This window comes from Branchiostoma lanceolatum, chromosome 15 (genome assembly GCF_035083965.1).
Source record: "Branchiostoma lanceolatum isolate klBraLanc5 chromosome 15, klBraLanc5.hap2, whole genome shotgun sequence".
NCBI classification, from domain to species: Eukaryota; Metazoa; Chordata; class Leptocardii; order Amphioxiformes; family Branchiostomatidae; genus Branchiostoma; species Branchiostoma lanceolatum.
In genome coordinates this window covers 1,670,087-1,697,977 of record NC_089736.1, presented here as the reverse complement: position 1 = coordinate 1,697,977, position 27,891 = coordinate 1,670,087, and the positions used below count along the sequence as shown (strand labels likewise).

At 44.7% G+C, this 27,891-nt stretch overlaps 3 protein-coding genes across 3 annotated transcripts; 1 reads left to right on the top strand and 2 right to left on the bottom strand.

Moving 5' to 3' along the window:
• Positions 1-1,672: 1,672 nt before the first annotated feature.
• On the bottom strand, positions 1,673-4,278 carry LOC136421008 (zinc finger protein 239-like). Its single transcript, XM_066408154.1, has 5 exons — positions 4,252-4,278; positions 3,825-3,988; positions 3,014-3,196; positions 2,436-2,587; positions 1,673-1,962 (listed from the first exon to the last, which is right to left on the bottom strand). Exons 1-5 carry the CDS (start codon positions 4,276-4,278, stop codon positions 1,673-1,675), a joined length of 816 nt encoding a protein of 271 aa, XP_066264251.1.
• A 965-nt stretch (positions 4,279-5,243) lies between these two features.
• Positions 5,244-23,951, bottom strand: LOC136421007 (zinc finger protein 721-like). The gene is made up of 20 exons (XM_066408153.1): positions 23,817-23,951; positions 21,253-22,164; positions 20,924-21,022; positions 16,187-16,346; positions 15,343-15,585; positions 14,878-14,987; positions 14,317-14,468; positions 13,761-13,931; positions 13,132-13,296; positions 11,978-12,654; positions 11,154-11,686; positions 10,535-10,636; positions 8,604-8,834; positions 8,108-8,229; positions 6,418-6,617; positions 6,126-6,194; positions 5,834-5,902; positions 5,650-5,718; positions 5,504-5,572; positions 5,244-5,372 (listed from the first exon to the last, which is right to left on the bottom strand). The coding sequence occupies exons 2-20, from the start codon at positions 22,155-22,157 to the stop codon at positions 5,244-5,246; spliced, it is 4,275 nt and encodes a 1,424-aa protein (XP_066264250.1). The 5' UTR covers positions 22,158-22,164; positions 23,817-23,951.
• Positions 23,952-27,886, top strand: LOC136421146 (elongation factor Ts, mitochondrial). The gene is made up of 5 exons (XM_066408296.1): positions 23,952-24,086; positions 24,800-24,969; positions 25,492-25,620; positions 26,012-26,134; positions 26,569-27,886. Exons 1-5 carry the CDS (start codon positions 24,065-24,067, stop codon positions 27,115-27,117), a joined length of 993 nt encoding a protein of 330 aa, XP_066264393.1. The 5' UTR covers positions 23,952-24,064; the 3' UTR covers positions 27,118-27,886.
• Positions 27,887-27,891: the final 5 nt, after the last annotated feature.

Below are 27,891 nucleotides of genomic sequence, written 5' to 3'. Positions count from 1 at the left end.
GTATATCACAGTCATGTAAACATGTTTATTACAACGTCACATTGTGTGGGCTATATGTTTACAATATGCAGTTAAGAACAGAGGTGACACTTGTAACGCTTGTTCTGCAAGGTGCCTTCTGCTGGGTCTGCCTGCTGGAAGGGTGTACAGTAGGTATGTTTATAACAACATCAATACAATGTACATGCTATGTGCTATATCACAGTATACAGCTGCAGTGTACTTAAGAGTTAAGAACACAGGTGGCACTTGTAGCGCTTGTTCTGTAAGGTGCCCTCTGCTGGGTCTGCCTGCTGGAGGGTATTACAACAATGTGATGTTTTATGCACTGTATTTCTTGATAACATAGTTTGCTATATATGGCTACAGTATGTGGAGTGGATTAGATTGTTCATGAGAGGTGGCATTTGTAGTGCTTGTCTTGCAAGGTACATTCAGCAGGGTATGCCTGTTGTGCCGTTGACAGTTAAGAGAAGAGGTAGCACTTGTGGCGGCTGTTCTACAGGGTACCTTCACCATGGCCAGGGTCTGGCTGCTCGTCGAATTCTGTGTGGCCACCCCTCCTATTCCTCTCTCATCTCATTCTTTCATTCCTTACAGTATGTCTATACCAACTAACCTGTACAGTGTCAGCCCCAGTACTAGCAGTTACTGTAGTAGCGTTGTTGGTTACCCAGGTGTGGCCACCCTTCCTTTTCCTCCCTCCCTAACTCTTTCATTCCTTACTTCTATACCAACTAACCTGTACAGTATCTGTTGCGGCCTGTTCTCCCTCAGGGGTAGCCGTGTTGGTGACCCAGGGGTGTATTTTCTGCATATGTGCCTGGAAGTTTCCCTTCTGAGTGGCCACTGTTCCTATTCCCCTCTCTCATTCCTTCATTTCTTATGTATTTAACTACTAACCTGTACAGTGTCAGCCCCAGTCTGTTCCCCCTCAGTAGTAGCAGTGTTGGTGACCCAGGGGTGTTTTTTTTTGCATGTGTGCCTGGAAGTTTCCCTTCTATGTGGCCACTGTTCCTATTCCCCTCTCTCATTCTTTCATCATTCCTTATGTCTATAACAACTAACCTGTGCAGTGTCTGCTGTGGCCTGTTCCCCCTCAGGAGCAGCAGTGTTGGTGACCCAGGGGTGTTTTTTCTGCATGTGTGCCTGGAAGTTTCCCTTCTGCGTGGCCGTGTACAGACAGTACTGGCACTTGAATGGCCTCTCCCCGGTGTGCTGGAGCATGTGCTGCTGGAGGCACCGCTTGAAGGGGGTGGAGTAGCTGCAGTGCTCGCACTTAAACGGCTTGTCCTCCTGAAGGAAGATCAGAAGCAAAGAATTAGGAAAATAAATATAAATGTGTTGGAGCCACTTTATAAAACACTGACCTAAAATGTTAAAGAAGCTGGCATTCTCAGAGAAAACTTAACACCAGTACAAAAAAAATTGCCCTCCTGCATCAGGAATGTGGAAAAGCTTTGTAAAAATGTGCTACAATCTTTCAGACAATCTTTCAGGGTGGCTAAACACACTGCAATAATCAAAATTAATGATATTAAGCAAACCTCTGGATTACATGCACAAGGTTTCAAATCCCAGCCTTGCATTTTGAAATCCAACATGCACCTTACAAAATGTATAAACAGAGGTTGCAGCTTTTCTTATTGGGCCATTCATTACAGTAACTTCTCTAACTTAAAGCCATCTCCAAGGGCAAAGTTATTTCTACCTTATGCGTCTTCATGTGCAGGTACAGCCCCGTGGGATACTTAAAGCAGGAGTCACACAGCTGGCACTGGTAGGGCTTGTCTGACCGATGTTTGCGGGAGTGGGAGCGCAGACTGCTCTTGGTGGAACAGCGGAAGCCGCACTGCTCGCACATGTAGGGCTTCTCCTTGGTGTGCGTGCGCACGTGGATCTTCAGCTTGTCGGAACGCTCGCAGGCATAGCTGCAGTAGGGACAGGTGAACGGCTTCTCACCTGGTGAAGGGACAAAAGAAAGATTTTATCAGGTATCTTAAGAATGGCAAATCCTTTGAGTATCAAAGTAAGACAGTGATGTTTGTTCCCACCGTTGAAATTAAATGCTGTTAACTTCCCCCCAACCGCTAAAACTACCAACCGTAATATCAAATGGATTTACAGTATTATGAAAGACATTTCAGACAATGGAGTAATAAAAACGTTAAGAAAGTATGACAACTCTATAACCATTATACTCGGTCTGGTTCTAAGCTATGGACACAGACTGACACTATCAATCTCCAACACAAACAGTGTATACCAGTTTGTCTTACAACAAAAAGCTCTGTAAATATTTTTGTGTCTGTTATTTTCTTGGAGAGGCCTCAAATCTGTGTGTGAGACATCTGATGAAAGAAAGCTGGAAGAAAGCTAGTTGAAATTTTCAGACTTAGCCATGTCTTAGCCATCTCCTTGAAGATGCCGCTCACCTGTGTGGGACATCTGGTGGATCTTGAGCTGGTTGGCCCACTTGCAGGTGTATCCGCACTCGGAACACAGGTAGCGGCGCTCGTCCTCATGCACACGCTGGTGCACGTGCAGCTGACTCACCTCCTTAGCCGAGTAGTTACACTTGTCACACCTGGGGGAACAAGACATCAACACTTTAACAAGACTATTTAGATCACAGCTTTAGACGAGTAGTTTGCACACTTGCAACACCTAGAGGAACATGAATTCAGCTCTATAACAAGACTCTATTCAACAGAAAACTTTCTCCTGTCTAACATATATCTGCTGAAGGTACACAGTATACATGCAATTGTATGAGCCAAATTTCTGTCAGAAGAATATATCATGATCAGCAGAAAAAGCAAGTGATCTTCTTGTGTTAGCCTTCAGCACAGGACTCATCCAAACATTCAGTTTGTACTAGATGCAAGAGTCAGTACTAGAGTGTACCAAAGGCACACTTCTGGGTATTGTAATACATTGTAGCAGCAAGTTTGTTTTCTTTCTTGCCTCACTGCTTCAAAGAGACAGAATATCACATGAACAGTGAACATACTTGTAGGGAGTTGCTGTGGAGTGCACCCTGCGCATGTGCCTGGCCAGGAGGCAGCGTTTGGTCTGTGAGAAGTCGCACAGCTGGCACTGGAACACCTTCTCAGGCTTGGGCTGCTTGTGTTCGGCGTTCTGGTGCTTCTTCAGGAGGAGCTCGTGGCCACAGGTGAAGTCACACTGGTCACAACTGGGGGGACAAGATTATCGTAAAAATAGCTTCATAACTGTAAAAAGTTATTGACTGTAGTATCAAGCCAAGCTATTCTCATATCACATAACATAGCCACTGTTTGGTTGCAGTAGGATTCAGTTTTCTGTTACTCCAAATGTATTTTTTTGTAGTATATTTCAGTTGCAATACCTTTATCATTTCTTCTTTATTTCTCACAATGAAGAGATAAGGCACAAGAAGACTTAATATCATTATGCAACTATATCTAGTATTACTAGAATGATGAAGTAGTAGCTTCTTGATATGTAACCTTCACTCTTTGACCCCACTGACCCTACCTGAAGTTGTCCCCATCAGCGTGCAGGTCTAAGATGTGTTTCTGCAGGTAGTTCTCACCTTTGCCCTTTGACCAGCCCTCATCCCTGACCCTGTGACCTTACCTGATGTCATCCCCGTCAGCGTGCAGGTCTAAGATGTGTTTCTGCAGGTAGTTTTCACCTTTGCCCTTTGACCAGCCCTCACCCCTGACCCTGTGACCTTACCTTATGTCATCCCCATCAGCGTGCAGGTCTAGGATGTGTTTCTGCAGGTAGTTCTCACCTTTGCCCTTTGACCAGCCCTCACCCCTGACCCTTAACCTTACCTGATGTCATCCCCGTCAGCATGCAGGTCTAGGATGTGTTTCTGCAGGTAGTTCTCGCTGGAGGTGGAGAAGGGACACCTGTCGCACTTGTGCGTCTTGTGCACCTTCTTGTGCTCCTTCAGCTGCTCGTAGGTGTCAAACTCCTCACTGCACTTAAGACACACCTGGAACAATGTGGTAGGAAGTTGTCCTGAGGTTAGCAATCTCTCTTGTAGGTCTAAGGGTTGGGAGTTTTGATCCCAGAGTGCAACTTGAATCACCGGGCAATTGCCTACTGTTTGCCTTGGAAGGTCGGGGTTCAAACCGAAAGACTTAAGATATGGCACAGACTATACTTAGTACTCAGCACTAGAGAAAGAATATATAAGTTGAACACACTCAGCTACCAGTGCTGTAGTGGACTGTGTGGCTCAAGGGCTATAGAAACGGAGATGGACACACCCCACGTCCCCATGCAAGGAAGGATCTTAAATCAACTTAGTCTAACACCTTTAAATCAATACACACTACAGGTAGAGTCCCTGAAAAGATATGCTTGAGAATAATTAGTTCTCTAATCTCTACATACCATAAGCTTTCTTTTATTGCAAACTTGAGATACAAAAACATCATGCTCCTTTTCAACAGGTTGTCACTAGAGCAACAAGGATTTGAGAAGTCAATGGGGTTGTCCACATAGACTTGGTATGATCATACATACTTTAGCCTTGTGTTCATCTGTGTTGTGTTTCCAAAGCCCGTAGCGGCTGTTTCCCACGAAGTTGCAGCCCTCGTTCGGACACTTGAGGTCCTCGGGGTCACGCTTGCCGCGGTGCATGGTCATGTGACGGTTCAGGTGCGCCTGCGAGTTGAACCGACCGTCGCAGGTCAGACAGATGAACTCAAGGTCACCGGAGTGCATGTTCTGGAAGTGAAACAAGTTTTGGTGTGGTTTTCTTATTGAACTTTAAGGATAAAGTTTCCTTTAAGAAGCAGTACTATTCTGCTAAAAACAATTATGGAAATGCGATGGAAACCCAACATTTGCTAAGATTAGAACATGGTTAAAGAAATCATTAAAAAAAACATATCAATACTTTTTTTTCACCAAAATATTTAAAAAAAACATTTTCAAAATCATGCTGCACTGGAGGAAAAAAATGAGGCTGGGGGGAAAGTCTGTACATATCAATTTGGTACAGACAGTTTCCTGGAGTGAATATGATAAGATTTTTCCTCCCAGTTCTCAGTTTTCATGATCTTGACCTTTTTCTCAATTTCCCTTCAAATTGTCTGAGACCTAAACAAATTAATTCTTGTGGCCTACTGGTCCATACCTTGATGTGCCTGTTGAGGGAAGCCTGGTCGTAGCAGCCGTAGCACAGCTCGTCGTTTATATTTATCGTCCAGACTTACACAGCTTGTACCAACAGTACAAAACTAATGTGATATCTCGACCTGTTGCTTGATTTTTACTTTAAAATGAGGACCAGTCCATACCTTGATGTGCCTGTTGAGGGAAGCCTGGTCGTAGCAGCCGTACTCGCACAGGTCGCAGGAGTGCGTGGGCTGGCCGGAGTGGCCCAGCTCAACATTCATATTTATCGTCCGGACTTACGCAGCTTGTACCTACAGTACAAAACTGGAGTGATCTCGACCTCTTGCTTGATTTTTACCTTAAAATGATAACCAGTCCATACCTTGATGTGCCTGTTGAGAGAAGCCTGGTCGTAGCAGCCGTACTCACACAGGTCGCACGTGTGTGTGGGCTGGCAAGAGTGGCACAGCTCGGCATTTACATTCATCGTCTGGACTAACTTAGCTTAAAATGAGAACGAGTCCTTACCTTGATGTGCCTGTTGAGTGAAGCCTGGTCGTAGCAGCCGTACTCGCACAGGTCGCATGTGTGCGTGGGCTGGCCGGAGTGGCGCAACTCAACATTTATATCTATCGTCCTGACTTACGCAGCTTGTAGCTACAGTACAGACCTCTTGCTTGATTTTTACCTTAAAATGATAACCAGTCCATACCTTGATGTGCCTGTTGAGGGAAGCCTGGTCGTAGCAGCCGTACTCGCACAGGTCGCATGTGTGCGTGGGCTGGCCGGTGTGCCGCAACTCAACATTTATATTTATCGTCCGGACTAACGTAGCTTAAAATGAGGACCAGTCCATACCTTGATGTGCCTGTTGAGTGAAGCCTGGTCATAGCAGCCGTACTCACACAGGTCGCATGTGTGCGTGGGCTGGCCGGAGTGGCCCAGCTCAACATTTATATTTATCGTCCGGACTTACTTAGCTTAAAATTAGAACCAGTCCTTACCTTGATGTGCCTGTTGAGGGAAGCCTGGTCGTAGCAGCCGTACTCACACAGGTCGCATGTGTGCGTGGGCTGGCCAGAGTGGCGCAACTCAACATTTATATTTATCGTCCGGACTAACGTAGCTTAAAATGAGGACCAGTCCATACCTTGATGTGCCTGTTGAGGGAAGCCTGGTCGTAGCAGCCGTACTCACACAGGTCGCATGTGTGCGTGGGCTGGCCGGAGTGGCCCAGCTCAACATTTATATTTATCGTCCGGACTTACTTAGCTTAAAATTAGAACCAGTCCTTACCTTGATGTGCCTGTTGAGGGAAGCCTGGTCGTAGCAGCCGTACTCACACAGGTCGCATGTGTGCGTGGGCTGGCCAGAGTGGCGCAACTCGTGCTGCTGCAGGTGGTTCTGGGAGGTGAAGCCCTGGCCGCACTCTCCGCACTTGAACTGCCGCGACTCGTCGTGGAGGGCCATGTGCTCCGTCAGACGGTACTTCTGGGCTGTGAGACGAGGGAAAAGGTGTAACAGTTACAAAAATCTGGAAAAAAAAGAGTGATTGTCTTCTGCATCCTCTCAATCGTCAGTCTGACTAATGACTAGTGAGCCTGACCACCCTCCATTTGGTAGCTCCCAAAGTTGAAAGGTCGCCAGTCACCCACAATTTCTGTGGTGCATGCGCACCAGTCTAAAGCTTTTGAGCGTTCTGTCAACAAACATCCCCGGTGTTTCCAGCCCCTTCATGGGGTCCAAACACGACCACCATCACTGTCAAGAACTCTAGAGGATGTCCCACAAAAAGGTGGGAGGGCCAAGTCTTCAACACACTCAGAGAGCTACATTGTAGGGGTCACCAGAGCCAACTGGAGGTCCTGTGCTAAAAATAGAACATCCTGTGGAGAGATGCTGCCATGCATCAGCACTTGATGGCTGCAGATGATTGATTGATTAATTGATTGATTGATTTGTCACTATCAGTCCATGTGGAGGCAATGCTTCAGCTGAAGTGACCATTTGGAGCTCATTTTTCAAACTTTTAAAAGGAAAGCTGTGATTGGCTCTCTAGATAATTTATGCAGCTATGAAGGTTGTATGGAACACATTAGTTCAATTGATTACCAATTTAATGATAAATTAACCTGGCAAAGTTTGCTAATTGCATGTGAAAAATTAGATCTTTTTTTAGAGCTTATTATTTGCTAACCACGTTATTTTTCATGCTGGCTGGAACAAATTAACATCATCAACAGCATAAAAGACATATTTTAACCCACAAACAAAATATGCAACTTGCAAGAACAGTATCTAAAATATCAGGTTTGGTAGGTGCACTGATGATACTCCTCACATTTTGTGTGGTTTCTCACCAGAGTGAATTTCACTCATGTCTGGACAATCATGTCTAAGTGATATGATACTGTCCTCTCTGCAGTTGTGTGGTTTCTCACCAGTGGGTGGCCACATATGCTGCTACAAACTATTCAAAGGCAAATACATGTACTACTCTTAACTAACTTCAAGTACATCATTACTTCACAAAGATACCACATTTTTCCATTAAACACAGGAAACAGATGACTTTACATTTACACATTCTAAGGTTATACAGTCTCCTCACAGTCACAGCTCAAGGGTTTCTCCCCAGTGTGGCTAACCCTAACCTAACCGAAAACCTAACCAACTTATTGAAAAGAGTTGGGGTTAGTAAGTTGGGGTAACCCGGTGTGAGCATATAAAACCTCCATTTGTATCAGTCTGGTCTTACACAGCTTGCACAAAACTGTTGTGTTTTGCCTAAAGGTGGTTTACTGGTTATGCAGAACAAAGAAAACCCCACCTGACTGGAAGTCGCACTCCTCGCACTTGTAGGGTATCTCCCCAGTGTGGAAAACCCTAACCCTTACCCACCACTTATCGTGTACAAAACTGCTGTGTTACGTCTAAAGATGATTTGTTTGTTTCCGGTTATGCAGAACAAACAAGTAGAACCCACCTGACTGGAAGTCACACTCCTCACACTTGTAGGGTTTCTCCCCAGTGTGGCTCCTGAGGTGCGTCTGCAGTGCCCGGTCCTGGTAACACGTGAACTCACACTGGCTGCACTTCAGGATTTTCCTGCAAGGGGGCAGCACACGCCATTAGTTACAATTGTTCATAGAAAAGCAGGTTGCATTTTATGTTGTTGTTAACTTCAAGCACATAAAGTGAGGTCCTGGGTTTGAATCCTCTGCCACCGATGTTGTGTCCTTCAGAAAGGCATTCAAAACAACTTTCCTCACTCCACTCAGGTGTAAAAATGGGTACCTGACTTCAGTTGGGGAGTGAAGGGAGAGGGTTGGGCTCCACCTTTCAATACTATGCCCTAGACACAGCGGATAACAACTCACTGCCCTAAAGGCTTCAAAACAAGGTTAATGGACCTTTGCCTTTACCAACTAGATATAGATAACTTGGATAGTAATCTAAAAACAAGTCATGAGTGTATTTACTTGTGCACATACGGCCTCCTCTTGGCCTTCGCCGCCGGTTTGGGACCAGGTTTGGGCCCAGGTTTGGAACCTGGTTTCTTCCTGGCGGCGGTACTGATGGTGATGGGACCCTTGATGCGGTGGTACTTGCGCAGGTGAGTCTCCAGCGCTCGCTCCTGCTTACAGGTGAAGTCACAGTGCTCACACTGCAGGGTGGCCCTGTAAGACGCAGGGGACGGCTCAGTACCCCTCCTAGTACAAAGGGACAGGGTTAATCATACAGGCATGTAAAACATCGCAGGGGACGACTCAGTACCCCTCCTAGTACAAAGGGACAGGGTTAATCATACAGACATGTAAAACATCGCAGGGGACGACTCAGTACCCCTCCTAGTACAAAGGGACAGGGTTAATCATACAGGCATGTAAGACATCGCAGGGGACTACTCAGTACCCCTCCTAGTACAAAGGGACAGGGTTAATCATACAGGCATGTAAAACATCGCAGGGGACGACTCAGTACCCCTCCTAGTACAAAGGGACAGGGTTAATCATACAGGCATGTAAAACATCGCAGGGGACGACTCAGTACCCCTCCTGGTACAAAGGGACAGGGTTAATCATACAGGCATGTAAGACATCGCAGGGGACGACTCAGTACCCCTCCTGGTACAAAGGGACAGGGTTAATCATACAGGCATGTAAAACATCGCAGGGGACGACTCAGTACCCCTCCTGGTACAAAGGGACAGGGTTAATCATTCAGGCATGTAAGACGCAGGGGACGACTCAGTACCCCTCCTGGTACAAAGGGACAGGGTTAATCATACAGGCATGTAAGACATCGCAGGGGCCGACTCAGTACCCCTCCTGGTACAAGGTCGCAGAACACAGTTTTAATCCGCGACCCCCGGGGTCTATGACGCGGCCTAGAAAATAGTGCGGCCGAAACTCTCGAAGACTGGGTAGAAAGCTACATGTGAGAGGCATCCATGTGTAAACTGTGCTGTGTGGCGTAGAAATATGTCGGCTTGTAGACCGTAGGATTTGGATAGTGGGCCTTTTCCGCTTTGTGTATAAATGCGCCATCTTGTGTAACCGCCTCACGGGGTCAGTCGGTGCAGTTCAGTGACCTCTCGCGGAGCGCTGTTTCAAAGTGGGCGTGAGGAGCCGATACGCCGACAGGATTTTTCGTTTTTTTATTTATTTGTAGGTTGTACCCTGAACTCAAACATATTCGTTTTTCGTATTTCTCAAGTGCACCGCGCTATATTTTTTACCGCGTCGAAGCTAGTCACCTTGGGGCCCTTAACTATAGAAATCCCCATAGGCCGGAAACTGTGTTCTGCTACCACAAAGGGACAGGGTTAATCATACAGGCATGTAAGACATCGCAGGGGACGAATCAGTACCCCATTAACGAGACAGGATTAATCATACAGGCATGTAAGACATCGCAGGGGACGGCTCAGTACCCCTCCTGGTACAAAGGGATAGGGTTAATCATACAGGCATGTAAGACATCGCAGGGGACGACTCAGTACCCATCCTGGTACAAAGGGACAGGGTTAATGGGTGCACAGGTACAATATAACTATTTATCACACTTGCCTGAGGGTTTACCAATATCATCAACGGTCGATTTTTAAGTACAGTAACACCTCCAGAAAACTGACTTCTGATTTGTCATCATAAGGATAATGTTGAGTTTCTTTCCCCAGGATAGAGCGAGGTATATTACACATAATATAGGCATGATAATACCAGAATTTAATACACACACACTATTCCCACCTATGGTACAGACACTCTCTCTCTGTCTCTTTGGTTAAGTGTAATGCTTCAGACAATGTGTATAGCTCCTTTGAATGCTGGTAGCTGTTATAGCAAAGTACACAGTAAGTGTGTAAGTACATGTAGGTTCGATAAGTCATGATTACGCAGTTATTCACCTGGACGTGTACTTCCTCTTCTTGACAGGTCGGAGCTCCTCATCCTCTGCATAATCCTGGTCTGCTTCTTCATCATCATCACCTGAGTCAAGCAGCTGGTACCTGGGGAGGGGGGAGAGATGAATCAGACTTTAGTTTCTTGGCTTGAAGGAAAGTAGTTGAGAGGTATTACATGATACAATGAAGTCTCTAAAAACACAATTTCTCATTTCATCTCATTTCATCTATCCCTTAGACTATTTGACCATTGGCACCACAGAAGATCAGACAACAACAGTGTAGGATAGAATAACTCAAGGGTGCTTGAGGCTTGAGGTCTGCAACATCTTACATCTCTGTTAATAGACCATGTCACTGATGAAGAGAATTTGTTCTGATAAAGGTCCATAGCAGGCACTAATGACCCATGGGTACAGTCATGTGATCATATGGTGACAAGAAGTGTGGGTCATTCTGCTTGAGTAAGGATTGGCACAAATTAGGTGTTTAATTGGACAAATGTAAAAAAAAATGGGTGCAATGATTTTTTTTTGTTCACATATGAACTTTCATGCAAATAACTGATTAATAATAGGTTTCCCAAGTTGTCTTGAGAAGCTTGTTGTTCCCTAAGTTTCACCTCCTCCGCTCCTTCTTGCGGAGGTTCATCTGAAGCGTCTTCTCCCCCTCCTCCGGAGCATCTTCCGCCAGCAGGTGTTTGGTCAGCATGCGCTTTGTCAGCAGGGCTTCACTCTCACTTTCTGCCTCACTCTCACTTTCCGAGACATACTCCACATCGTTGTCATGGTCACCGTCGCTCTCCTTCTTAATGGCAGCCTCAGCTTGGGTTTCACTTTCACCCGATCCGGAAGCTTCCATTTGGACGTCTAGGGGGGTTCTGTAGTCATCGCCCATGTTTTCTGCCTCCATTTGGCCTGGACTCCCCCCGGCTGTCAGCTGCACTTGGGTCGTTCCATACGCACTTTGGGCCGAACCATCTATGTTCATATCTGGGGGTGTTACGGGGGACAACGAACCAACGCTGTACTCAAAGGTTGACAAGTTGGTGGTAGTTGGTGCCTCCCCCTGCTGAATTGGTTTCTCCCCAGCATCGCCCCCTGCCTCCAAAGGCTGGAACTGCAGGGTGTCCTGAACAGCTTTCTGATTGGTTGCCTGAAACGACAAAAAAGAATAAAATATTCAACACAAAGAAAATAATTACACTGTATTCTGTATCTCTGCTTAATATTCCAAATTTTCCCTTGATTTAAACTACTACAAAGCCCATATTATGGAAAAAATAAAATGATACTGGTTAAAGTCACTTCATTTACAAATTCAAGTAAGTTTTCTACATTTTACAATTTTACTGTTAGTTTCTGATAAAAGTTATCTTATTCACATATTCAACAAATTTTTAAGTTCAAAATTTTGAGGCAAGCTAAAAAGATTCCCAATCCCTACCTGGCCCTGGAATGTTCTCTGTTGTTCAGTGCTAGACTGGTGGGAGGGCAGCAGGCCCCGAGTAGTGTCGGCGAACAGACTGCACATGCTCTGGGCAATCAGGGCCGAGTCCAGCTGACCTGTGGTGGGGTCAGAGGTCGGCAGGTTCTGCTGGGACGGCTCTTCTTGTTGCTCGCTATCTGTTTTCACTTTTGTTTCCCTTGTTTCGTCTCCCTTATCGGAAATGAAATAGTCCTGCAGTTCTGGAGTTGCCTTTGGGACAGGTGGTTGGAAGGCCGTTCCACTAACTTGTGGGGGAGGACAAGTCCCTTCCCCCTCCTCTTCTTGATTACTGCCACCCCCTTCCATTGGACCGATCTCACTGACAACCTGTTCTGTTTCCATGGCAGCCACATCCTGATTGGTCCCTTCAGTGTCACCGCCGTCCTCTGATTGGATGAGTTTTTGGAAGTACCCCTGCTCCTGCAGAGCTGCATATTCCGGGTGCTTCTCCAGGTGGCGCTGCAGCAAGCTTCCCTTCCGGGTGGAGTAGCGGCAGAGCGGGCAGCGCAGGAGCTTCTGCTGGCTGCTGATTGGCTGTCCCTCCGCCCCGGGGTGCTTACTTTGGATGTGGGACTGCAGGTTGGACTTCTGCCGAGCCGCAAAGGAACACCAGGGGCACTTGTGGGGCTTCTCACCTGGGCAAACATCAGGGAGAAAAATTCTTTACAATTACTTCAGAATCTATGATTTTTAAACTCACTTAAACCAAGGATATGTTCCATCAAACAGGACATAAAAGGTGACAAGTAAACAACATGCAATGTTCTGGATCTTATTTCATAATTGATAAAAACTGGTAATCTGTCTCCATTTGACTTCAAACCTTGCTTTTGGATTCCCAAATAATTGGTAGACCAAAGATATCTCTAATTGTAACAAAGACCTTTTGACCGCTTAATCAGTGCATATGATTTGGATATTGATCTTTAGTTACTATTCAACTGACCACTGACACACATATACTGTAATCTGTATCCCGTATGTTAAGCATACCTTTAGTCATTTGCCACAACCACACTCATACTGTTACTTTAGCATGCTTGAGGATGAAGGGCCAACTCCTGTACAGTTATACTTGTATCATTAGCTTAACATTTGCATTAATTCAGTACCTGTGTGTTTGAGCATGTGGGTCTTGAGCGTCTGTTTCTGATAGGCTGCGAAGTCGCAGGACGTGCAGCGGTAGGGCTTGACGCTGGTGTGGCGCCGGGTGTGCTGGTACAGCCCCGCCGCAAACTTGAAGGTCTGCGGACACTTGGAACAGCGGTACAGGCGGTCTGGGGGGGAAGGTACACATGTGTCACTGTGGGAACCATGGAGACGGAAGCACAAAAATATATATATATATGTACTCAAGACACACATACACAAGATATACATACACACACGCTTAGATGACAAGACACAGATGCATAAACACACACATACACACATGCATACAGGGGCTTTTGTGAGAGTTTATCTAGTCTTTTGTAGCGCAACTATGTTTTCACAAGAAATGTATGAAAAACACTTGGGGCACTTTAATACCCACAATGTATCTGGTAATTTGATATTCAAACAAACGATAAATAATGCTTTGAAGGGCAAAAATAAAGATTAAAACATAATTGTAAACATTGCCACATTCTCATCAGCTAGAGAGCATTTCATGACAATATCCCAATAAATCTAACTTGTTTTCACAATACCATAAAGCTATCTTTAAAAATCTGTGTTTAACTTCAAAGTGAGTTCACACCTGTTTGGTGTTTCTTCTTGTGTGTCCTGAGACTGCCCTTGGTGGTGCAGGAGTACCCACACTGCTCACACATGAAGGGTTTCTCCCCGGTGTGGGTGCGCACGTGGGTCTGCAGGGTGTCTGCCCGGGTCGTGGCGTAGTCACACTGCTCGCACTTGTACGGCTTCGCTCCTGAACAGATACATTTAAGAGATACTTGTTTAACACAACAAAGTAGTACCTAAATACAATGACGAAACAATGACTCGTGGTAATGAGTATTATGGAGTCATATCATTGTAATTTATTGGATGACACTGATACATATTTCTGTGTATTTGTCACATAAGTATCTGTATCTGTATAGCCAGTATAACCGCCCTTCAGCGCACTAGCTTGACCAATGGGTCCAAGTTGATGTTTTGATTCTTATAACACACCCAACATGTTCAACTTCAAGTCTTTGTTTCTTAGAGGAAGGATCAAAGGTGGGTTTTAGTTTAGACTATCTTATTACCCTTGAAATGTATACTAGAAGGCCCCGATTTTCAACCTATACTTGTACATGTAACCACACCTGTGTGTGTGAGTTGGTGCGTTTTCAGCTGGTTGGGCCACTTGCAGCTGAAGCCGCAGTCGGCACACAGGTACTGTTTACTGTCGCCATGGATACGGCGGTGGGCGTCCAGCCGACCCTTCTCGCTACAGGTGTACTCACACTCCTCACATCTGGGGGAGAAACAAATTATTGATTAGGAGGTACTGTACAAGACAAATTGTGTAACTAGAAACCCAACATTTCCCAGCTAATACAGGTCAACATACATGTATCTGCTCCTGTGAGGTACAGGGGTTTACATTACAGTCAAAACTGTCCAAAAGACCACTTAGGGGATCAATGAAATAGTGTTTATGTAGACAGGTGGTCACTATACACAGGATTCTTAATACTTACAAGTGTCAGAGGAAGAATCATCTAAGGGACCATCGAAAAGATATAACATTAACCAGGTGGTCCTTATGCAAAGGTGGTCAATTGTACAGATTTAACAGTACTAGTAATGAGCTTTCTGCTAGATTTTTACATGGGTAATAAATGTATGAGCTATCAGTAAACCAGGCAGCACACTTCACTCACTTGTAAGGTTTCTCTCCAGAATGCACTCTCTTGTGCACTTCCATCTTCTTGTGATAGGGGGTGCTGTAGGGGCACTGCTCGCACTGCAGCCTGGCCTGGCCGTGGGCATCCTACAGCGGGCAAAGGTCAAGGAACATCTCCTCACAATTTGTAACAAGAAAGCCATAAACAAAAGACATTCATATGATAGTATGGTGTGTAAGATGGGGAATTCTGAGGCTTCTTGAGGGGGGAAATCATTGTCAGACAGGTCACAGTTGAAGATTGTGGCCATGTGTGACCTAGTACATGAAGCATCCATGGTCAATCCAAATTCTATGCCTTAGAATCTGTTCCCTTGAGTAAAGGGGTGCAAGGTTAGACTTAAAACACGGGACGCCCCTCTTTCGCTATTTCAGTATTTGGAACAAATCCTGCATATGAAGGTACAAGTGTTATACTTCGTGAAGTTTGTGGCATTCATACCTTCCTGTGCTCCTTGAGTGCTGCAGGGCTGCCCACCACAAAGTCACAACTGCTACAGGACAGCTGCTTCCCATCATGCACCTGGACGACCTCTGCCACCTGCTCCTGTTCTTTCCCATCATGCTCCTGGCTACCACCTGCTGCATCTTGGATCAGCTTCCCATCATGCTCCTGCTGTGGATCTGTCCCATCATGCCTCTGTTGTTTCCCATCATGCCCCTGCAGGTGGCGGTCATACTTGGCCTGCAGTCAGATTCAGATCAGATTCAGTTTAATTTGTGATGGCTTTGCATGTGACATTTCATAGAAATATGCACATGAAGTGCATCATCATTTACAAAGGAGCTCATGATTTGTAAGATTCACTTATTAACAATATTAACTATAACATCACGAACTTGAAATAAGTTGCACAAACAAATCAAAAATAAGGGATACCAAGTTAAGTTTCACTTATATACATAAACGATTTCAACAACTTGACAGTCTAAGCAGTGGAGCTGAATAAGTTGCTCAATGCTCCTCCGCAACACTGTTGAACAGTACAGTAAAATTTGGTGGTACTAGTAGTCAGTGTGGAAGCAGGTATTCAGAATGAAATGCGTATACAGCAATTAGCCTGCTATTTAATAAACCTGTTATAACTACCGAATCTCTTTTGTTCTCTTTGCATCGGAGTAACAGTGAGTTGCATGTCTTTGGACACAACTAAATGAACCTATCTGCGAGATATTAACCTTAAATACGTGAACACAAGCTCAAACGCTTACGTTCTGGCGACATGCTCAGTGTGGACTGGTAGAGCAGTTTTGATAATCTAGGAATAAAGGAGAGTTGTGTTTACCTGCAGGGAGCAAGCGAAGCTGCAGTGGGGGCAGCGGAAGGGTTTGTGCTGGGGCTTGTGGCCCTTCAGGGCCTCCACGGTGGAGAACAGGAGCGAGCACTTCAGGCAGCCGTACAGCTTCCCGTTGTGCACCTTACGCACGTGTTCCTTAAAGACAAACCTGAGGAAAACAAGAAAGTTGATCAAGTCAAGTCAAGTCAAAGCCTTTATATTCCTTCGGATGCTTGTTCGGTCACACAGGCCGCTTTAAAGTAGCATCAAGTATTGGTTCTGCTAGGCTCCCAATCTCAAAGCTTGCTGTTGTGCACCTTGCGCATGTGTTCCTTAAAGACAAACCTGGGGAGACATAAGAAAGTTGGTCAAGTAGCAGCAAGTATTGGTTCCACTAGGCTCCCAGTCCCAATCTAACAGCAGCTACAAATTCCTCAAAACATTCCTTCCTCCTCTAATCAACACACAGACTGGAACAAACACACACACAACTAGAGTTCCACGACCTCATACCTTCGCCAAATGATGTTAACCTTTATGACTGACGTATTTCTGTGTTTCTCATCAATTATAAATCATACCAGTTGATTGTCTTAAAATTTAACATGTCCAAAGTATGAGCTTAACAAATTATAAGCTTAACAAAGAATGTTATGCTAATATTTATCATCAATTATGCAAATGAGGCCCTTATTAGCATAATTTGATTCAACGATGTTCACATTCACATAACTCCCTGATGCCACAAAAAAAGTATTAAATGTATGCAATTGCCGTCCTTTGCCAGTGTGGAATAATGGAAGTTACTCATTAAGTATGCAAATTAGGCCCACATTTGCATATTTACTATCTATTAACAGTCCTCTCTTCCTCAGTTACAATTTGAATAGTCATATCATGGAACAAAGCGGATTTTTAAAGTTGCCTCATTAATTATGCAAAGTAGAATCTATTTGGCATAATTATTGTCAAATCATACTAAGCATCACACAAGCTATCCACATACCAAAAATCATGACCATTCATCAAGACCATCTTGTTATAGTATTTTCTCATTAATTATGCAAATGAGGTCTTCATTTGCATAGTTCATATCAATTAATATTTCTGTCTTCCTCAGTTACATATGTCACATGTTTCAGAGTCCTATCAAGGAATTTGGCGGCTGTATAAACTTTCCTCATTAATTATGCAAATTAGATACTGATTTGCATAAGAAGTATCTAATCATGTACGTCATCACTCAAGCTATCTACCTACCAAAAATCATTACCATCCATCAAGCCCTTCTTGGGTTATTCCCTTTCAAAGTCAGACGCAAAACCTGCTCCTGCAGTTCCAAAAAAGCCGCTAGGGGGCCCAAACCCACACCACTTACTCTCTGTCCAAAGATCTATCTACCACTCAAAAATAAGTTCCATAGCATGTCCAGAACACGAGATATCAAAACAGGAAGTTCCGCTGCAGTACCGTAAGAAGCCGCTAGGGGGCCCAAAATCTAAATGTTTTTAGGTCTCATCAAAACCTACCTACATACCAAATACCAAGACAATCCATCAAGGCATTCTCGAGTTATGCTGTGCCACTACACACAAACACAAAACAAACCCTACCCTCTGCATAACCTTCTCGGCGAAGGTAATCAAACACAAAATCACACACACACACACACAGACAGAGGTAATGAAGAGTTACACATGTAAGAGTTATTTGATACTGTATGTCTCCCACCTTGTCTGAGTTGTAAAGTCGCACCCCTCCAGTGTACAGTAATGAACAGTTATACATGTGTTCCCACCTTGTCTGAGTGGTAAAGTCGCACCCCTCCAGTGTACAGTAATGAACAGTTATACATGTGTTCCCACCTTGTCTGAGTGGTAAAGTCGCACCCCTCCAGTGTACAGTAATGAACAGTTATACATGTGTTCCCACCTTGTCTGAATAGTAAAGTCACACCCCTCCAGTGTACAGTAATGAACAGTTATACATGTGTTCCCACCTTGTCTGAGTAGTAAAGTCACACCCCTCCAGTGTACAGTAATGAACAGTTATACATGTGTTCCCACCTTGTCTGAGTGGTAAAGTCGCACCCCTCCAGTGTACAGTAATGAACAGTTATACATGTGTTCCCACCTTGTCTGAGTGGTAAAGTCGCACCCCTCCAGTGTACAGTAATGAACAGTTATACATGTGTTCCCACCTTGTCTGAGTGGTAAAGTCGCACCCCTCCAGTGTACAGTAATGAACAGTTATACATGTGTTCCTACCTTGTCTGAGTGGTAAAGTCGCACCCCTCCAGTGTACAGTAATGAACAGTTATACATGTGTTCCCACCTTGTCTGAGTGGTAAAGTCGCACCCCTCCAGTGTACAGTAATGAACAGTTATACATGTGTTCCCACCTTGTCTGAGTGGTAAAGTCACACCCCTCCAGTGTACAGTAATGAACAGTTATACATGTGTTCCCACCTTGTCTGAGTGGTAAAGTCACACCCCTCCAGTGTACAGTAATGAACAGTTATACATGTGTTCCCACCTTGTCTGAGTGGTAAAGTCGCACCCCTCCAGTGTACAGTAATGAACAGTTATACATGTGTTCCCACCTTGTCTGAGTGGTAAAGTCACACCCCTCCAGTGTACAGTAATGAACAGTTATACATGTGTTCCCACCTTGTCTGAGTGGTAAAGTCGCACCCCTCCAGTGTACAGTAATGAACAGTTATACATGTGTTCCTACCTTGTCTGAGTGGTAAAGTCGCACCCCTCCAGTGTACAGTAATGAACAGTTATACATGTGTTCCCACCTTGTCTGAGTGGTAAAGTCGCACCCCTCCAGTGTACAGTAATGAACAGTTATACATGTGTTCCCACCTTGTCTGAGTGGTAAAGTCACACCCCTCCAGTGTACAGTAATGAACAGTTATACATGTGTTCCCACCTTGTCTGAGTAGTAAAGTCACACCCCTCCAGTGTACAGTAATGAACAGTTATACATGTGTTCCCACCTTGTCTGAGTGGTAAAGTCGCACCCCTCCAGTGTACAGTAATGAACAGTTATACATGTGTTCCCACCTTGTCTGAGTGGTAAAGTCACACCCCTCCAGTGTACAGTAATGAACAGTTATACATGTGTTCCTACCTTGTCTGAGTGGTAAAGTCGCACCCCTCCAGTGTACAGTAATGAACAGTTATACATGTGTTCCCACCTTGTCTGAGTGGTAAAGTCGCACCCCTCCAGTGTACAGTAATGAACAGTTATACATGTGTTCCCACCTTGTCTGAGTGGTAAAGTCACACCCCTCCAGTGTACAGTAATGAACAGTTATACATGTGTTCCCACCTTGTCTGAGTGGTGAAGTCGCACCCCTCCAGTGTACAGTAATGAACAGTTATACATGTGTTCCCACCTTGTCTGAGTAGTAAAGTCACACCCCTCCAGTGTACAGTAATGAACAGTTATACATGTGTTCCCACCTTGTCTGAGTGGTAAAGTCACACCCCTCCAGTGTACAGTAACGAACAGTTATACATGTGTTCCCACCTTGTCTGAGTGGTAAAGTCACACCCCTCCAGTGTACAGTAATGAACAGTTATACATGTGTTCCCACCTTGTCTGAGTGGTAAAGTCGCACCCCTCCAGTGTACAGTAATGAACAGTTATACATGTGTTCCCACCTTGTCTGAGTGGTGAAGTCGCACCCCTCCAGTGTACAGTAATGAACAGTTATACATGTGTTCCCACCTTGTCTGAGTGGTGAAGTCGCACCCCTCCAGGGTACAGTAATGAACAGTTATACATGTGTTCCCACCTTGTCTGAGTGCTGAAGTCGCACCCCTCCAGGGTACAGTAATGAACAGTTATACATGTGTTCCCACCTTGTCTGAGTAGTAAAGTCACACCCCTCCAGTGTACAGTAATGAACAGTTATACATGTGTTCCCACCTTGTCTGAGTAGTAAAGTCGCACCCCTCCAGTGTACAGTAATGAACAGTTATACATGTGTTCCCACCTTGTCTGAGTAGTAAAGTCGCACCCCTCCAGTGTACAGTAATGAACAGTTATACATGTGTTCCCACCTTGTCTGAGTTGTAAAGTCGCACCCCTCCAGTGTACAGTAATGAACAGTTATACATGTGTTCCCACCTTGTCTGAGTAGTAAAGTCGCACCCCTCCAGTGTACAGTAATGAACAGTTATACATGTGTTCCCACCTTGTCTGAGTAGTAAAGTCGCACCCCTCCAGTGTACAGTAATGAACAGTTATACATGTGTTCCCACCTTGTCTGAGTAGTAAAGTCGCACCCCTCCAGTGTACAGTAATGAACAGTTATACATGTGTTCCCACCTTGTCTGAGTAGTAAAGTCGCACCCCTCCAGTGTACAGTAATGAACAGTTATACATGTGTTCCCACCTTGTCTGAGTAGTAAAGTCGCACCCCTCCAGTGTACAGTAATGAACAGTTATACATGTGTTCCCACCTTGTCTGAGTAGTAAAGTCGCACCCCTCCAGTGTACAGTAACGAACAGTTATACATGTGTTCCCACCTTGTCTGAGTAGTAAAGTCACACCCCTCCAGTGTACAGTAATGAACAGTTATACATGTGTTCCCACCTTGTCTGAGTAGTAAAGTCACACCCCTCCAGTGTACAGTAATGAACAGTTATACATGTGTTCCCACCTTGTCTGAGTGGTAAAGTCGCACCCCTCCAGTGTACAGTAACGAACAGTTATACATGTGTTCCCACCTTGTCTGAGTAGTAAAGTCGCACCCCTCCAGTGTACAGGACAGCAGCAGATCTCCCACCTCCTCCTGCTGCTGGCGGGCACCGATGTCCTTCTGAGCACTGGAACAGAAAGACAAATACATGGAGCAGGTTTTACAACTTACTAGTCCTACATACACATTATGATGGACAAATTACATGAGAAGGTTTATATCATTATATCTAAACTTGGTAAAGGTGTACAGTATGGGAAAGTTTGATAGATGTTCTGCCTGACATCTGAATTTCAGGTATTTCAGTTGTACGTCTACAGGAATCAGTGTTGATGGAGTCCATCTAAAGCCACATACCTGGGGGTTTGCTCTCTTGTCTCTTCCTCCTCCTCCATATCTCCCTCCTCCTCCTGAGCTGGTCCATCCTCCACACCAGACAGGGTTTCTCCCTCGGGAAGGTCAAGTCGTGTCGTCTCCTGACCTTCAGAAGACTCCCCTCGAGGGGAGAAGCTCAGACTTGTGAAGGGCTGGTTTTCTGAAGTTACTTCTTTCACCACGTAAGTTTCTCCCACTGTCATCTCTGATTCCCTGCTCAGGAAGGACTTGCGAGGGGGGAGTATTACAGGGGACGAGAAGTGACCCCCCTGGGAGTCTGCCCTTGCCCTGGAGTGGTGTGGCTCCCCCTGCCCTGCTATCTCTCCAGCGTAGGGGCCCCCTTGGGGTCTGGATTGGTACTGCTGAGGGTTTGTGCCAGGGTTGGTCTCATGCTGCAGTTGCTGAGGGTTTGTATCTGGGTAGGTCTCCTGTCGCAGTTCTTCAACCAGGTCCTGGTGTGTGCCGGATTCAGTCTGCGCCTGGTAGCCACAGTCTTGTCTGTCGCCATGCTCATCCTGCAGGGTTTGGAAGGTGTCAGTTTCCTGCTTGAGTGGGTTGGTTGGCCAGTCGTGGTGCTCAGGCTGTCTTGCTGGCTCTGCCATCGGCCAGTCTTGACTGCTGCCTCCGTGGTACGGGTGTGTCAAGCCTCTGCCGCCCTGGGTCACCACCCACTGTGTCCTGCCCTGGTGGCGGGTCAGGTCTTCCTGGGAGCGGTAGTCGCAGTCCTGGTGGCTGGAGGCCTGAACGGGCCAGGGGGCCAGGTCCTGTGGGCCACCATGGCTTACCAGTGGCCACGGAGTCGGTTGCTGCTGCCCGCCGGTCTCTGGTTCTGCCCGGTGCAGCCGGTTTTGGTAGCTGCCATCATCGATGTGCTGCTCTTCATCCATAGCTTATCTGCAGAATACAAATTATAACATACAGAACGAGCATTTATAGAAGCACCATAATAAATACCTCCTCCTGATTTAGTAGCCTCTTGCATGAACTCTATGTAATGTTTAATTTACAAGTACAAAATGTAGTTCTACCAACTCATCACTTTTATTTAATCAAACTTTTTGTTAATGTTGATGTGCCTAGCATCTAATACCAATGGAACTGACCGTCCTAAATACACATACACCAAGTGGTTAAACTGTAATACACATTTACAAAACCTCTGTTTCACAGTCAATTATCTAAATGTAAATCCATCACTTTTGATAGATAAAAAAATTGTACTGTGCACAACAAACTGCCACTACAAGCAAAATAGTGTAGTGAGCTTAATACTGTGAAAAAACACACAGCAATTAAATCTGATTTCGCAAAAGAACATTATAACACACTTATCGAGAAGAGTAGAGGTAAAAACGTGAGCCGTGGCGAAGCCGCAGTGCACTACCACTAGCTACTTGAAAAAGCATCATGCTTCACCTCAATTGAGGATGCCTGCTTTACCATTACTTTCACTTTCAATTTAGATATGTCTTAAACCAGTCAACTCCCTTTGTGGGGCCCCATACAAACACAGTGCCTCAGGCAGGATTCCTGGCAAGAAAAAGTTGTTATTACTGGCAGTCTGAATCATATTCACGTCTGGGGAAATTTCTGTGGGTTTTGTCTGAAGATAGGTGAGTGCCATATAACGTTAGGAATTTACTGATCAGATCTATTTCAATTCTGACTCTTTATTACCAACATTGATTATATTAATATCCACATATAAAGAACAAAAAATTACTGACTAAATGTGTAGTATTGTTTCAAGTGATGCTTCGTTTATTTGGAAAAATAAAACTTGTTTTTAACATATTTTCTCTCAACTATGTCCTTTCAAATAAAGTCTTGGCCCACACAGCACACAATTTCCAGTCATTAATTGCAATGGAGACTCAAAAATAACCACAAAAACATAAAAGAGCACGTTGAAATTATGACAAATCATTTGTCATAATTTCAACGTGCTCTTTTATGTTTTTGTGGTTATTTTTGAGTCTCCATTGCAATTAATGACTGGAAATTGTGTGCCGTGTGGGCCAAGACTTTATTTGAAAGGACATAGTTGAGAGAAAATATGTGAACTTAGGTGTTCTTTGCATCATTAAATGATGCAAAGAACACCTAAGTTCACTGTGCAGAAGTTGCAACACTCCTTGTTTACGCGAATTTGTAGAAAAACAAAACCCGCCAAACAAAGAACTCCCTTGGGCAGGCCCCCCAGTCCCTACCCTTCATCACAGATAACATTAAGGGCACATTTCTCGCCCTTTTCAACCATCCACTGACTAAAACTAGGTCTATTTTCCCGCCAAAAAGTAAGCCGATCCTTCTGCCTTAAGACAAGACGGGAAACATATGAAATGCTGGCGAAATTTTCACGAGAATTGATTTTAAACAAGACATCTGCTTTGTTGGGCCGCCGCCCTACCGGAGGCCTCCCCAAAATAATACGCTGCACCGTGCATTGTAGGGGCAAAATTGCCCCGGATCTCACCCCCATATCAACCTCACAAAAACACCCCGATTTCCACAAAACACCAGGAAAACAAAGAATCCGTTCTTACCGATTGCATTTGAGGGATCTGTCGCTATTTTCCCGCTAAACGGGGCCGAGTTTTGCAGGAATACGGGGCAGAAAGAGCGGAAAATGACATTAAATGTCTGGTCTCGCGGGTTCTCGCGGTGCCGTGAATCTCGCGGTAGTTGGGCGGGGTTAGAGGTCACGGTGCGGCGGGTCCCAGCGCTGTGCGGTTGGCGTGCACGTGAGAGTTAGTTTTTGCACGTTTGGGGAGGAAAACAACCTTCAACCGAGATGTGGGTCTTCAGAACTATAGGTAGGATCCTTAGCTATGTTTAGAAATCGTACACTCCTTTGTTTCTGTCGTTTTTAATCAGAAATGTAAGACGAAACCGAGAACGAAGTGATCGACTTTTCGCACAGTCTGAGGTCATTAATATGAGGGAGGGGGGCAATTCTAATGCAAATGTATGTACTCAAGAAATACCCGAAACCTCTCATATAAACAAGATAGAATGTGTGGCATAGCGTCCGGGCTAACATTATCAGTAAATGGAAGGAACTTTTAATTCAAACGTTTTAGCTTTCCTGCATAAATGTTGCAGAAAAATGATAATCAGTATGTCGTTGCATAATCAGTTAACAGAATGGCAAAGCTCATGTAATCTTTGACCTTGTCATACTTGTTTTGTTGACCTTAATACGACATAAATTGTATGGACATCAGGTATTCTCCATTCTGTCTCTGGTGCTGAAAAGCCATTTACTTCACCTGTTTCCATTCTAATCCCAAACCACTTTCACTTTCATGACCAGGTGGCAATCACTTTCACTGTCACTTTTATACCCAACACTTAGATGTCAATCACTTTCACTTTCATTACCAGGTGCCAGTCACTTTCACTTTTAAACCCAACACTAAGATACCAATCACTTTCACTACTTCAGCGGTGTGATCAGTTTTAAATCATACACTTTTTTATGCCATTGTAAACAGGTGTTAGTAACTCTCACTTTTATTTCCTACAGGTGTGGCCAGGTGTTCTGCAGGTGTGTCATCGTTAGCCAGGTGTCTCCACACCTGCCCAGTGCTGGAAGGTGTCACCAAGGCCAACCTGTCCAAGCTGCGGAAGAAAACTGGCTTCACATTCGTCAACTGCAAGAAGGCACTGGAGAAGTTTGAGAATGATTTAGAGCAGGTAACCTGATATAAATTTCTCTTAGGCCATACCAATTCAATTTCTTGATTTTTCTGATTTTTGCAGGAAAAACGAGTGAGTGAATATATAAAAAACATCCAGAAATAGAATCGGCACAGCTTTATAATTAGTTTTTGTAGGCTATGTTGATGAACTGATGACGTTACAGTGTATGCCACTGAGAATGAGCTGTTTTGCTGTTCATAAATGTGACGTTCACAAATGTACTATCGTTAGAATTGGGAATTCTTCTCACAGAAACTTTCAGGCGTCCAATGTGGATTGGCATTCTTGGTGTTGTGAAGTCTTATGAAGTAAATCTTATCTTATTTTCAGGCAGACTGAATTCTTAATGCTTAGGTCAATAGGAAAGAATCCAAGGAACCATAAAAAAGTGACCACTATGGCCAGGTGGCTGCTATGCATTAGGTGACCACTGATACAGGTTTTACTATATGTAGATTGGCATACTTGACATTCAGAAGTCTTAAAAGTCTTATGAAGTAACTTTTTTTTCTGCAGGCAGAGAAGTGGCTGAAGGAGCAGGCCCAGAAGGAGGGCTGGGCTAAAGCCACCAAACTACAGGACAGACAGACGGCACAGGGGCTGGTGGGCGTGGCTCAGGAGGGAACCATGGCAACCATGGTGGAGGTAGGTCCCATCACTCACAGATGTTGGATAAGAGCATTTATTGTTGATATGAATATTGCTCTTCATCTGAATGTAATTGCTCAAACTGGGTGTTTGACGTCATGTGAAATATCATCATCATCATAAAATTGTGGGATGAAAGCACAAAAGGAATTTTTGTTGTTTGACTTTGATGTATCATTGTGTTATTCATAATAGGAATTTCAAGTTAACATGCAACTTTAATAATGATTAATCTAGTCTGCATTTGGTTGATATTTGTACAATGCTGACTGGTTAGTGCATTGTATTATGTTGTTACTGTTCCAAATTCCAATTAATGAATATGTTAGCCCCAAAGGCAACTGCATGTTATAGCGATACAGAACAACTTGTTACCTCCCCACACCAGGTAAACTGTGAGACAGACTTCGTTGCCAGGAATCCCAAGTTCCACCAGCTGGTTACCCAGGTTGCTATGGCAACACTTGCCGATGTCAAAGCTCATCCACAATGGACCCTGGGCTGGTTAAAGGTGGGGAAGGACTTTTATATGTTGCAATTATATATATCAGCATAAGTATCATCATGTACTGAACTTGTAATGTAAATGCCATGAGACAAAGAAAACTTGTGTGATAAACTCTGTTTGTATAGATTCTCTGTTTTTGTTGCTATTGCTGTATTGATCACATGCTGGAAATACATGCAGGTGCTGAGATGGAAGATCAACAACAGTTTCAGGGAGTTAATGTAGTCAGAGTCAACTTTTCCTCACAAATGTTTTTTTTTCATATTCATGTCTTGCCAAATTTTATTTTCTTGAAGAAGACAAAGAAATATGTCTTCTTAGTCTAACTCTCTCTCCAAGTCTTCTTAGGCATAAAAAGAAAAGGAAATACATGTTAGTTGGTGTGGTCCAAGTTTTCCCGGTCAGTGTCTGACATTTTGTTTCCCATGATGCCGCAGGCCCTCCACACAGGCGACGAGCTGAAGCAGCTCCAGGTGGGGGACACGACCTTAGCTGACCTCACGGCCCTCACCATCGGCAACCTGGGGGAGAACATACAGATCCGCCGCGCCATGTACTACTCCGTCCCCCCCATCCCCACCAAACACATCGGTGTCTACGTCCACGCGCCCGTTGCCGGGACGACCGGCGGCTGTGCTCTCGGGAAGTACGGAGCGCTCGTCGCCTTCCGGCGAAAGAACACCGAGTTTCAGAACTTCAACGCCGCTGAGCTTGGCCGGCGGTTAGGACAGCACGTGGTCGGGATGAACCCGCTTACTGTTGGGGAGATGCCTGAGATTCGGGAGGAGGAGGAGAAGAAGGATGAGGATGGGGATAAGCGGGATGAGGAGGAGGGGAGTACAGACAGTGATGAGGATGAGACACAGATGCTGCGTCAGACGTTCCTGCTGGACCCAACCATGTCGGTGGGAGAGATGGTGAGACAGCAGGGCATCGAGCTGCTGGACTTTGTCAGGTTCGAGTGTGGAGAAGTGGAGGAGTCGTAGGACCAGTCAGACACACCAGGATACCCCGACCAATCAAACCATGTGAATCGCATTGAAACTCAGATTCGTATCAGCCATTTCCCAACAAATCCCTTTCGAACTTGCGTTAACAACTACATCTGACAAACCAAACTCGCCAGTGAGATGGTGGAAGGTGTCAGCTTTCCAAAGATGTTTTCAGATTTTGGCACTTTGGAAGTGATTGAAAGTGACCGCGATTTAACGTTTAGAAAAAAATAGTTTCTACTACTTTTCTCTAAATGTTACATCGTGGTCACTTCCAAAGTGCCAAAATTGTCAATCTGAAAACATCTTTGGAAAGCTGATACGCTCCACAATCTCACTGGCGAGTTTGTTTGGTCAGATGTAGTCGTTAACGCAAGTTAGAAAGCGATTTGTCGGGTCATGGCTGATACGAATCTGAGTTTCAATGCGATTCACGAGGTTTGCTTGGTTGGGGTGCAGGATGGACAGTTGGGCAAATATGTGTGCATTTCTGGTGGACCCCAGATCTGATGTATAAGAAGAATATAACTTGTACAAATACTACTAGAAAGGTTTTACAGTTTTGTGACAATTATCATTTATTGTAAACCATTAGTGTTTCTGTAAGGGTTATTGTCAGTAAATTGCTACCTGAGCATAGCTACTCAGTCTTACTGAGTTGATATTGAGTCACACTTACATGTACATGTAGGACAAAAAGCTAGGCAGACATCAGTGTAATGAACAAGCATGTATCATAAACCCATATATGTAATATACAAAACCAAT

Coding starts and splice junctions, on each gene's coding strand:
- LOC136421008 (XM_066408154.1), bottom strand. CDS start 4,278: ATGGGGACGTGGGGTGTGTCCATCTCC. Junction 2,588..3,013: donor TCCACAGCAACTCCCTACAA/GTATGTTCACTG, acceptor TTGTTCCCCCAG/GTGTGACAAGTGTAACTACT. Junction 1,963..2,435: donor CCACCAGATGTCCCACACAG/GTGAGCGGCATC, acceptor TCCCTTCACCAG/GTGAGAAGCCGTTCACCTGT.
- LOC136421007 (XM_066408153.1), bottom strand. CDS start 22,157: ATGGATGAAGAGCAGCACATCGATGATGGCAGCTACCAAAACCGGCTG. Junction 10,637..11,153: donor CGCAAGAAGGAGCGGAGGAG/GTGAAACTTAGG, acceptor CCCCCTCCCCAG/GTACCAGCTGCTTGACTCAG. Junction 5,719..5,833: donor CCCTCAACAGGCACATCAAG/GTATGGACTGGT, acceptor CACTCCGGCCAG/CCCACGCACACATGCGACCT.
- LOC136421146 (XM_066408296.1), top strand. CDS start 24,065: ATGTGGGTCTTCAGAACTATAG. Junction 24,970..25,491: donor TTGAGAATGATTTAGAGCAG/GTAACCTGATAT, acceptor TTTTTTCTGCAG/GCAGAGAAGTGGCTGAAGGA. Junction 26,135..26,568: donor GGACCCTGGGCTGGTTAAAG/GTGGGGAAGGAC, acceptor ATGATGCCGCAG/GCCCTCCACACAGGCGACGA.